The 12,203-nt window shown below is 54.2% G+C and overlaps 1 protein-coding gene across 1 annotated transcript; it reads left to right on the top strand.

Moving 5' to 3' along the window:
• The first annotated feature begins 1,909 nt into the window (after nucleotides 1-1,909).
• Nucleotides 1,910-11,608, top strand: LOC116451059. The gene is made up of 9 exons (XM_032124186.1): nucleotides 1,910-2,145; nucleotides 3,010-3,123; nucleotides 4,181-5,866; nucleotides 6,453-6,552; nucleotides 7,177-7,325; nucleotides 7,493-7,605; nucleotides 8,133-8,222; nucleotides 9,267-9,389; nucleotides 9,899-11,608. The coding sequence occupies exons 1-9, from the start codon at nucleotides 2,085-2,087 to the stop codon at nucleotides 10,091-10,093; spliced, it is 2,631 nt and encodes an 876-aa protein (XP_031980077.1). The 5' UTR covers nucleotides 1,910-2,084; the 3' UTR covers nucleotides 10,094-11,608.
• The last annotated feature ends 595 nt before the right edge of the window (nucleotides 11,609-12,203 follow it).

The following is a 12,203-nucleotide window of genomic DNA, read 5'->3' as shown; positions in this document are numbered from 1 at the left end:
GTGGGTAATGGACTCGTGGCTTGGCAGGGTGGTTGGTCAGGGCAGGCCTGAGGAGGAGGCTCACTGCTGCTGGTGCTTGTGACTTCATTTATGGCATGTTTCTCCCCAAACGAGGGATTTCAGGCACCCAGCTGCTACCTGGACAAGCAGGAACAAGAAACACGTGAGAGGCTTTGCAGTCCCACTAATCCAACCCAGGCTGTGCCCCTCAGTTATTTTCACTGCCCAGAACAGGAATTAAACTGAGATATGCATGAAAAACACCCAAAGCTTTTCTCCTGCTGTTTGTTTCGCTATCTAAGGAACCCTAGCTATGCTTTAGGGCTGTATTATTTCCTCTTGCATTCAAAAACAGTTGGGTGATGTTGCAACCTGGGCAGGTAATTTCTCCTTCCTGCAGCTGCTCCGGGACCAGTCCTGTCAGCGATGGGACAAAGTAGCCAGAGGCTGAGGATTTCCACAGCCTGCCTGCTGCCAACCACATCAGTTACCGCTGCCTGTCGTAAACTGGCTGGGCTGGTTCCCCTTCCTGGGATAATTGGTGCAACTGGACCAGCCAGGCTTGTTTCCTCCCCCTGGAAAAGCATCTGTCTGCATAGGCACGGGAGCCCTAAAGGACTCTCTGCCCTGAAGAGATGAATGATAAAAGACATTTCTCAGCTGGGTTGTTCCAGCCTGGGGGGCCGTGTCTGCACACATCTGTAACCTGCACCAAGGTTCTAGCGAGGAGGGCAGGGAAGGGACCCTCTTCCTGAAGGGTGAGCACAGTTAAAGGTAACAGGAAAGTTTGGGAGCAGTGGCAGGGATCCAGCTGGATCCAGCTGCCATCGTGCTGCAGCTGGCTCGGGGAGCCAGAGGAGCAGGGTCCTTTGACAGCTCTGGGGCTGTTCTGGATGCTGTCACAGCTCCAACACATCTTGGATGACCCCACAGGCCTGACTTGGAGCTCCAGCCAGTGCAGCTCCAAGCCCCATTCCCAGCAGCTTTCCTGTCCTCCAGCCCTGGCTGTGGAACAGGATTTATGGGGGAGCACAGAGCAGGATCTGCTGAGGGGAACATCAGGAGCTCTGCAGAGCCATCCCTGGCCAGCCCAGCAATGTCAGGGCAAAGCTCTGCTCACTGTTCTGCACCTTTTATCTGGTCAGGAGAGTGGGAATTGCTTTAACTGGAGCTGGGTCCCTCATGGGAACCGTCCCTACGCTGGTCCTTCACCACAAACACAACAACAGGGGGATCAAAGCTCTGTCAGCTCTCGGAGCAGTTCTCTGACAGCTCCCACCTGACCCATGGCCCAGCATGATCCCAAGGCCGGTGCCCACTGCCTTCTGCAGCCTCCCCTCCACCCATAAACACCTTTATGCCCTGACCACAGGTTTCCCGTGGGAAGCAGCAGGAAGCTGTCCCAGCTCCTTCATGTCCCCTTTGGGATACAACCCTGGCAGTGTCTGACACTCTCTCCTGACCTGGAAAGGCAGCAAGGCTCCTCTGTGCGGGCTGAGCTGGATGTGGAGTGACAGACGGACAGAAGCCACCTTGAAGGGAATGGCACTGAGTCTGCCCTGGGTTTGCCCAGCTCAGGGGGCTGGTGCCAGGCATTCAGAGCTGTGACAGGGACAAACAGCAGGCCCGTGGCCAGTGTGAGGAGAAACAACTGGTCCCGAAGGAGCTGCTGGGCTTGCAGAGCGCTTGTTTGCTCCAGCAAGGTGGATGCTTGCAAAAACCTTCGTTTTAACCAGTGTGATTTCCTCACTGGCAGCAGCAAAAAAGGCACTAACAGCAATAAACCCTCAGCCTTATTTTTTCAAGTGTCTTTTTTAACAAGGGTTAATCAACAGTAAAATTAAGAGGCCCCTGGAGGGAGCTACCAGCAGCCCACGCTGACTCACAGCCCCGAATTTACTGCAGCCAGAGCTTCATTTGCATTTCCTCCCGCATGCTGCGAGCAGCGGGAACAGAAGAGGTTTGTAGGGAAAAGGGGTGGAGAGCAGGGAGGACCGGCGGCAGCGGCGATGGTTTGGTTATAAAGAGCATGGGAGGAAGGAGCGGCAGCAGTGCAGCCCTGGCCGGGGCTCCAGCGCGCAGGGATGGGCGGCAGCGGGGCTGAGTCACTGCATTCCTGCATCGGGCTCCTGGGCATTTCCGCAGGTAGGGATCCCTCCTGGCACGGGACACGGGCTTGGCAAGAGCTTTCCGGGACACCCCCCTTTTCCAGGGGGGCTAAAGCGCTGTTTATCCGCAGCCTTCTTTGCGCGGGTAAATCTTTTCGATCCAGAGATCCCTGCGCCGGCTTCAGGAGCCAACAAAATATTTGTGTTGGCTTCCAAGGGCTGGCCTGAAGTTCTGTACTCGTTCCACGCTGGGTGGGAAGCAAATCCAAACTTTTTCACAGTCACTGTAGTAAATCATCTCGATTTGGATGCGGTTTCCTGCCCTTTCCTTTTCCAGCCCTTCTCCCCGCCACTCTGATTTCTGTGTTCACTCCCTTTCACTTGCTCCTTCTCTGTGTTCCGTCTTCCCGGATTTTTCGGCCGGTTTTCCGTCGGCACAGGGCTGGAGGGATCATCTGCAGGGTGTGTGTGTCTGTCTGCCTTTTGTGTAGCTGGAGCTGTGGATTTTTACCTTTTTCTGGCAACAGGGGAGCACTTCCAAACTCTTCCACACAATCCCAGAAGGGTTTGTGTTGGAGGGGACCTTAAAGATGATCCCACCTTCCCCTCGAGCTGGCTGCTCCAAGCCCCGTCCAACCTGACCTTGGTGAGATGGGGCATCCCCAACCTCTCTGGGCAACCTCAGATGATTAACTCCACGTTTTTTCAAACCAGGCACCCAGAAAGAAGCAAGACTCTGGGCACAAACCGAGTTCCACTCCACAAGCCCCTTAGGCTTTCCTGTTTGCAGATCTTGCACTGTTATTTTTCCTCTATCCCCTGCTCTGTTCATGCTGATTCTCTCCTGGGTTTTGGGCCGAGTTTACCAGCTCTTTGTGCTTCCCCCCTCCGTGTCCCACAGGATCTCTCTTGCTGGCCGTGCACTTCTACAGCTCCTGCAGAGCCGCCCCTCTGATCCCCAGCACCGCTCTCGGCGTCCTGCTGCTGATTTTGTCGGCTCTTCTGGCCTATGCAGGTAAGATCTGGGGCTGGCCAGGCCCAAGGCCTCCCTCCCACAGCTTTGCACGTCCAGGTCTGCTTTGCCAACGGGATACAGACCACGGCAGCCTCGCTGGACCACTCATCCCTTCTCCCAGAGGAATGTGCTGTCCAGAGCAGCTGGGGCTGCCCCTGGATCCCTGGAAGTGCCCAAGGCCAGGCTGGACATTGGGGCTGGGAGCAGCCTGGACGGTGGAAGGTGCCCCTGCCCGTGGCAGGGGTGGCACTGGATGGGCTTTGAGGTCCTCCCAACCCATTCCATGGCACAGCAAATTTTTCCTCTGTAGGCAAGAAAAGAAATCAACGTTTGTTTCAAACAAATGCTCTACCAGGATCTCGGAGTTTTAACACACTGAGTACACGATTTCTCTCCCAGGCTTTCTGAGAGTGCTTCCAGCATCCATGGTGGAAATGCCTGTGGGTAAATGCCAAGAGACAATGACTGCTTATCTGAGAGAAAACAATCACTGCCTAGAGCAAAATCCACACTTCCTAGAATGAATGTTGAATTATTTATCCTTTATAACTCGTAGCAATGAGAACATCAAATCCCAGAATCACCAAATCACAGCAGTGTTCAGGCTGGAAAAGACCTTAAAGATCCTCAAGTCCAACCATCAGCCAGCGCTGCCACCATGGTCACTACTAAGCCATGTCCTCCAGTGCCACATCCATGTGGTTTCTGAACACTTCCAGGGATGGGAACTCTGCCACTGCCCTGGGCAGCTGTGCCAGGGCTGGACAACTCTTTCCATGAAGAATTTTCCCCTGATATTCAATCTAAACCTCCCCTGGCACAACTTGAGGCCATTTCCTCTTGTCCTGTTGCTTGTTCCCTGGGAGAAGAGCCTGACCCCTCACTACAACCTCCTTCCAGGTAGCTGCAGAGTGTGGTTTTCTCCAGGATGAATCCATCATCAGGCAGGACCTGTGCTGATCCTGGCTCCATAATGATCCTGCTTCCCACTTTCCTGACTCCCGCTTCCCACATCCCACTGTCTGAAATCACAGCCCTGTCTCCATTTGCTCCCCAGGGATCCGGAGAAGCCTCAGGAATGCCTCCCTGCTGGTGTCCCTGTGCCTGACCCTCTCTGCGTTCTGGTGTGGCTATGGAGTGATCCTCGTCCTGGCAGGGCAGGGAGCGCTGGCCGAGCCGGGGGATTCCCGCGATGCCCTGCTGCCAGGCCTGGCCACCTTCACCCTGGCACTGCTCCTGGTGGCCGTGGTGGGCTTCCTCTGCGGAGAGCCCGTCCTGGCCCTGCTGGCTGCCGCCGTGTCCCTGGCCAGTGCCCACGAGGTGGCCCTGCACTACAGCTCCTCGCTCGGCCCCTCGGCCGTGGCTTGCGGGCACCTCGTTGTCTGCTTGGTCGGAGGCTACTTTGCTCTGGGGAGGATCCTCTACCTCCTGACCAAAGGGAAAGTTGCCCTCCCTGGCACGGATCTCGCCAAGAAAAAGGCCCAGGAGCAGAGCCGGGGCAGGGCTGGTGGCACCAATCCCTTTGTAGCCCCCGGGCTGCTCCTGAACATGCTGTCAGCCAGTGTCTTCTGCTGCAGGCTCCTGGGGGTCACCCACAGACTCTTCCTGGGCCACGTGCCCTGGCTGTGGGCAGCTGGCACCTACCAGATTGGCATCTGTGTGTTGTCCTACCGTGCAATGGACGTTCTCACGGCCACAGCCTTTGGCTTCACTTCCATCCTCCAGTTCGCTGCAGGTTACTGCCTCCTGTACCCCACCTGGCAGCCAGAGGAGCCATCTTTCCCTACCCTGTTCCTGGTGGTTTTCTCCATTCTTTTCGCTGTCTTGGCTCTTTTTCTCTCCTTTCAGAGCCCTGTGGATGGCCTGTACTTGCTGGTTTTTGTCACCTACTGCATTGCCTTGGCTTGCAGCCCCAGGGGCTTTTTTGCAGGTGGCCCCCAAGGCGTGGCAGTGGCCATTTTTGTGGCCTCAGCCTTGGTGGCTCTGATTCACCTGTACAATGTGAGGGCGAGGGCCAAGATCCCCACAGGGAAGGGCGCTGTGAGGGCCCTCCTTGCTCGCAGCAGCCTCCTGAAGCTCCGGGAAGGGCCGGACCTTCACGCTCCCTACCTGGGCTATTCCAAGTATGCAGATGCAGAAGTCCTTGCCTATGCCTGCAGTGTCCTGGCTTCTTTTGCTCTAACAACCCCAGGAGATCCCCAGGCTCCCCTTGCCACCGTTGTCATTCCATGGGTGGTGGTAGCTGGTGGGATCCTGAAGCTTCTTGGCGGCTCCGTGGCCTTTGCCCAGGGTAAAACCCTGGAGAGCAGCGCCTTCATCCTCTACGCTGTCATGTGGATCATCTGGGGCCTTACAAGGTATGGTGGCCTCTGTGGCACCACCAGAAGCTTCCACGCAGCCGTGGGCATCGCTGCCTTCATGCTCTTCAACAGCTTCGTTGTCTTCTGCTCGCTCTTCTTAAACATGGCCTGGTTCTTCTACTCCCTCACGTTCATGCTCATCGCTGTCAGCTTCCTGCTGGATGCCATCCACGCTCTTCCCACTGGATACGACATCGCTGCCACCCTCATCTTTGGGCTGGTCAGCTTTTACTGCTTCCTGGCTGCCCTTTCCAGCAGTACCTTTGAGGGCTGCTGCTTGCCCATGGGGGGGCCCGTGGTGCAGCTCAGCGGTGTCGGGGCAGGAGCGACCAAGTGCCTTCACCTGCCTGCCAGGAAAGCTTCCTCAGTCAAGAGAATTGCAGGTAAGGGAAAAACAGAAGGCAGGACGTGGGGATGGAGGGGAAATTCTGGGAGGTTTTGTAGCAGAACACTCTTAAAAGGACGTTATCCCAATCAGAGGATCACAGAATGGTTTGGGTGGGAAAGGACCTTAAAACCCATCTTGTTCTGTGGGCAGGGACACCTTCCACTAGACCAGGTTGCTCCAAGCCCCATCCAACCTGGCCTTGATGAGGAAACCAGGATAACATGGTGACATTTTGGTGAAGTGGGCCAAGTCACGGGGTCAGGAGCTGAGTGAAGCAGAGAATTCCCTGCTGTGTCTCCTGCACCGTTTCCTTGTGTCCTCATCCAGTCTGAGATCCAGGAATCCTCCAAGCTGGGGCTGCCACCCAGAGCTTTGTACAGAGAAAGCAGAGCCGATGCTTGGTCTTTGCTCTCTCCACCTGTGGCCCAGAACCCCCCTAAATGCCAGATGTCCCCTTGGAGGAAAGCTGGGAAAATGGGAAAAGGAGAGGAGAGCCCCAAATTGGCTGTGACAGCTCTGCCATGGGAATTACAGCCCTCACCTGTCACTCACGGGCTCGTGCCCTGTTCCCATGCCAACAGATATCCTGAGGAACGGCGGGACCTGTGGCATCCCCACGGACACCGTGTACGTGCTGGTGGCCGCCTGCAACCGGCCTGACGCCGTGGAGAAGGCTCACCGGTGAGTCCTGGCACCTGGGCTGGCCTCAGGAACATTCTAGAACTCAGAGCTGGTACTGAGTGCCGGCTACAGCACCTGCTGAGAGCAAGGCAGCTCAGCCTCGGTGGGAGCAGCAAGGTGGGGAGAAGATCCAGGTGAGGAAAGGAGGGAATTGAGCTGTGGTTGTGTTCTGGGATACCGAAGGCTGATGGAGCCGGGTGACTTGGACACCACAAGAAACCCAAACCAGTGGCAGGTGGGGTGGGGGGTTATTGTTCTTGCTTGCAGGTCCATGTTGTCACAGCAAAGCCCCTCTGGTGAGAGCAGACTCTTGCTGCGAGCTGCTACCCCTCGTGTTGGTGGGGTTTCCTCAGAACCTGGGCCACTCGGATTTTTACCCACCATTACACGAGAAGTTAAAGCCTTGATTTGGAATAGACTGATTCCGTTCCTGATTGGGAATAGTCATTAATGTCCCTTCCCACCCAGTCAGTTGTTGAACAGTCCTCCTTTTACTCCAGACTGGTGACCTGGGGCAGAGCCTGCACACCTTGTCTTAGCTCTACACCTCACCAAGAGTTTCCTTTCCTGGAAATTAAACCGCCTTCTTACTTCCAGCCTCATCTTTTCTTCCCTCTTTTCCAGGTCCAAGCGCCAGGCTCAGGATCGCCCCATGTCCCTCTGGATTTCCAGCCTAAAGCAACTGGAACCTGCCAGGCATTTGTTCACTCCCCTCCTCTGGGACTTCATGGAGGCTGCCTGGCCATCTCCCATTAGCTTGGTCATTCCCAGAGGTGAGGAAATGCTGTTAATTCCAAGGTCTTTGGAGAGCTCTGGGTTCGAAATTCCTAAAACTGTGAACTCCTGCAACACCACGTGTTCCACGGGGATATTCCTGGTAAGATCATCGTGTTTGGACTGATGGACATCTCTAAGTGCTGTGTGACTCTGCTTGGTGCAGGTGAATGGGTGGATTTCCTGGGAATGAAGGACTCCGCCAAATACGTTGGAACCCCTCAGAGTGTGGCCATCCGCATCCCCGACTGCTCTGTCACCACACACCTCATCGACCTGGTGAGTCAGAGCACCTCAGCCCTGGTGACCAGTCCCCTTCTGTGAGAACAGGGAAGTCTGCAGGCAGCTGGGAGGGATATTATGGTAGCAAAGAGGGAAAAAGGAGCAACCACCAGGTCAGGAAACCAGGAAAATCCCATTAACAGACACAGTTTCATTTCCAACGTAGAACACTGTTGGAAGCACAGGCTCCTCTGAGGCTGGACTAGCTTCAGAAGGTGCAGGAAGTGGCCAGAGAAACTGTGACACCCTGAGTGTTCTAGGACAGACATTGTAGGTCTTTGGCAAGTGCTGTTGCTGGAAAACAAGATGTCATTTCATGGCCATCATCACTAAACCCGAATTTGTCAGTGCTGGTCACTCAAACGCAGCTTGGTGGGACTGTAGTAGCTTGCAAAGTAGGTGCCTCACCTGGGTGAGCCCCACGGAGCTCTCTTCAGAGTCACAGACGAAGTTCAGAGCTCAAGTCACCTGTTTTATCCCCAAAATCCTGCTCAGGGCTTTGATTCCCGTTCTTCTGTCACCAGGTTGGCCCCATTGTGGTCACGTCAGCCAACCCGACGGGAGAGGCCGACACGACCCACCACAACCAAGTGTATGCCAAGCTGGGAGATAAGGTAACCACGAGGTGTGGGGATGGAAAAATGGAACCACTTTGTTCCCAGAAGGCAAATCAGTAGATGGTATCAGGAACCTGGGAAAGCCTCTAATTTAAGAAATCTCATGGACGCTCCTCATGCTGTTACCAAAGAGAAGGAAAATTTTAAAGCGCGGAACTTGGTGGGAAACCAAACCTCTCCTGCTTTACACAGTGTGGTTATGGCTTGGCAAAGTGAGTCGGTTCATATTCCAACACGGGAGGATGGGAGCAATAAAAAGTTCCTTCTTGCTTACAGCAATCAAATCCTGGTGTCGGAATGTGCCAAGGCTCCAGCTGGAATTGGGCTGTGAGAACTCAGGGATTCCCATCTGAAGCTGGAGCTGGGCAAAAGCTGGTGCCAAGCTCCAAAATATTCCTGGTTTTTAGAGCTTTCATGGAAGTGCCATGGTCACGGCCTTTCATTGCCTTACATTGATTTAGGTTGGAGAGCAGGAAAGGTTCTTCCCCCAGAGGGTGCTGGGCACTGCCCAGGCTCCCCAGGGAATGGGCACGGCCCCGAGGCTGCCAGAGCTCCAGGAGAGTTTGGAAGGGTGGAATTGTTGGGGTGTCTGTGCAGGGCCAGGGGTCGGATTGATGGTCCTTGTGGATCCTTCCAGCTCAGGATGATTCCACGATTCCACGGTTTCATGACTGAATTCTCAGGGTTTTACACTCTGTATCTTCATGGCAGCTTTATGCGAGGGCAGCTTTAAACAAGAGCTGGTGCAAATCTTTCCCCTCTAACTCCTCAGAAAGCAGAAATTCATACACATTTTCTTTGTGGATGGGACTTTTCCAGAGCTGCTCAGCTGCTGTAAACCTGTCTGTGCTGCACCCCTGACCTGCACCCCACAGAGCTCTCCCTGTCCTCTGAAGTTCATTCCTTCCAAATCCAGCGCTGGTGTCGCTGCAGTGGGGCAGGAAGGAGCAGCATTGCCTTTGATGAGAATCATTTGCTGTGTTGAGAGGGGAAACTCTCATTTTCCAAGGGGAATTTGGTGTGCAAATCTGCTGCTTTTAGGTGGATGCAGTTCTTTGTGGTGGCCCTTCTCCAGAGAACATTGCCTCCACCGTGGTGGACTGCACCAAGATCGACAGTGGCAACATTGGATTCTTCCGAGTCGGCATCATCCCCAAGTCTCAGGTGAAATTCAGCTGGATTTAATTTCCATTCCCTTTCTCCATCGAATGAGTTTCAACCTGGGGGTTCCTAATTCAATAAGGAAGCAGAGAAGTCTGTGATAGCACGAGGAGTTATCCCAGAGTGGTGTGAGGAACAAGAGCAGAGCTCCCCGTTTCTGTCCTGATCCTGCTCCGGAGCACCTCTGTGGAGCTGGGGACTGGGCAAGGTGGGGCTGATTCATCCATGGAAAGGGCTCTGAGATCCAAGGTCATGGACCTCTGTGGGGCAGGCTCTCCATGTTCACCCATCCCAGAGACCTCTGAGTGCAGAAATGATTTGTGTCATCCCAAAACTGAGCCAGAGACTCGAAAGAGAAGATCTTGTGGAAGGTGTCCCTGCCTGTAGGGGACCTTTAAAGCTCCCTTCCAACCCATTATCTTATGATTATTTGATTATTTCAACAGCTGGAGAAGAAATCAGTGCTCTCCCCTAATTCCTAACCCACTCCCAGCTGTGTTTACTCATTCCAGGTGCTGCAGATCCTGGAGCAGGTGCAGAAGAAACACCTGGTGGTCCCTACCAGTGGCACTTGCCCCACAAAAGGCCGGGAAGAACTCCAGAGTGGTGGCCCTGCTGTGCACAACGGGGTGGGCAGAGCTGCCCTGGCGGAGCCGGGGCCGGATCCCGCTCCCGATTCCGGCTGCGAGCGCCACACCCGCTTCTGACTCCGGCAGCTCCGTGCGCGCCGGGACGTTGTCTGCTGGAAAACGCCTTCTCGGCCAAATTGGGGAATGGGAGAGGCTTCCCAGCTGCAGGGCTGATTCATTCGTCTTTCTATGGACGCTGCTCAGACATCCCAGTGCGGCGCTGCCCTACAAACCACAGGCAGCCAGCAGGAAAATTTTCCCTTAGGGACACTGCCAGCTTTCCCTGGAGATCGGTCACAACCAAAGCAAGCGTTCCTTCGGCGACAGGCTGGCCCCAGAGCTACAGAGCTTTATCCCCGTCACCGGGAGGGAATTCCTTGGATTTGGGGCGTGGAGTGGAGTGGTGCAGAATTATGTGGTGGGGGAAAAACACTGCATGAAACTTGAATCCCACAGAATCATTTAGGTGGGAAAAGACCTTTCAAATCCTGGAGTCCAGCTGTCCCCCCGGCACTGCCAAGGCCACCGCTGACCCATGTCCCGTGGGAGAGGAGGAGGGGAGATGTGTCCAGGTGCTGTGCTGGTGGATCCAATGGACTTGGCAAAGTGTGGGCTCGGGAGCTGGGGGCGTCTCCTGCTGTGTTTTCCTCAGAATGGAGGTCACCCATTTTTGACCCCACCTGGGAGGTCCTTCCTCTGTTGGGAGAACCCAGCTCTCCAAAGAAATGCCATGGCCTGAGATGCCATTTCTGTATTTCACGCTCAGAGTCAGGGCGGAATTCCCGTTTGGATGACTCCAATAATTTATCCTTAGAGGTGCTGAAGCTTTAGGGAAGACCCTCCCTTCCCATGTTATGAATTTCAGGAGAGCAATCTCCGTGTGTTTGAGCATGCCAGGAGCTGGTCTCTTGCCTTACAGCCCAACTCTTCCCATCTCACGGCACGTTTCCTCCAGAGTGCAAATTCCGTAGGATCAGAGGAAGGAATTCCAGCCACTCCAGGCAGTCATTTGTCTTCTCCAGGGGCCCAGCTTCCCTGCAAACTCCTGAAAGACAGGGAAGGAGCTGGAGACCTGCTCACCTATGACCTTGCTGGCATCACTGGGACATGGTGGGATGGCTCCTGGAGTGTAGGAATGGGAGGACATGGACTTTTTGGGAAGGACGGGCAGTGTGGAGTGGTGGCTGCTGACCAGGAGGAGTTGGGAAGGAGTCTCAAACCTTTGTGAGGTGTTTTCCTTGGCAAACACTGCAGTTATGGCTTGTTCCGCCTCCAAAAACTGCTGATCTTATTCTTACCTGACTCAGGTGCAAGGTGCTGATCAAACTCCAGCTGAAACCAATTCATTGATTTCACCTGAAGTTGTGCTGGAATTTAAGGATAAAAGTGGTGCAGTTGGAGGAGCTCAACCTCCCCGAATTCTGGCAAAGTGGGGTCTTCTCAGCTTGGCCTCACAGAGCTGCCTCTCTTCCTGCAGAGAAAATTCCGGAGAATTCAGCGTGTTCAACAGTTTTGCTGGTCTACTTCCCCTATCTCCTTGGAGTTTATTCATACTGGTTTTTAGAAAACAATAAAATATTTTCAACAAACAGATCTCACCCCGGGCTGTGCAATTGTGACAAAACCTTGTGGGGCAACACCTGCTGGATGTTGAGGTTCCTGGCCACGCAGGATCCAAGCAGGATCTTAAGAGGGACTCAAATTGTGACACTTGCAGGGTGGGGAAGAGGAGGGAGGGAGAAGATAACGCCTCACACCAGCTCAATAACGCCAGGGCTGAATTTTACCCCTTAATCACTAAAAAAAAACCCCATAAACACCAAAATCCGAGGGAATGTGGTAAGAAGTGGGAATTTGGAGAGGTACTGAGACATCACAAAGCCTTGTGGTGAGGGAAAACTGCCCTGGCTTAAACATACGAGAGGTGCTGCTGCCCTCTGCAAATAATGATTTTTTTAGTGCGGCACAAATTAAAAGAGGCTCAAAAAATGGTGTTCTTCACTTGATGCTTCATCTGGATCCATTTTTCCTCTTTGTCTCCATATTTTTTTGGTTTTTACTCACAGGAAATGTTGGTTCCAGCCTCAGGACGCTGGGGGAAGCATTTCTCACTTTGCCGAAGTGAGACAAGGAGAGGTTTCATTTCAGACTTGATTTTACCCTCGCACAGCTCTCCCGAGTACCAGCA

This window comes from Corvus moneduloides, chromosome 14, assembly GCF_009650955.1.
Source record: "Corvus moneduloides isolate bCorMon1 chromosome 14, bCorMon1.pri, whole genome shotgun sequence".
NCBI classification, from domain to species: Eukaryota; Metazoa; Chordata; class Aves; order Passeriformes; family Corvidae; genus Corvus; species Corvus moneduloides.
This window is presented reverse-complemented; position numbering and strand designations above follow the sequence as displayed.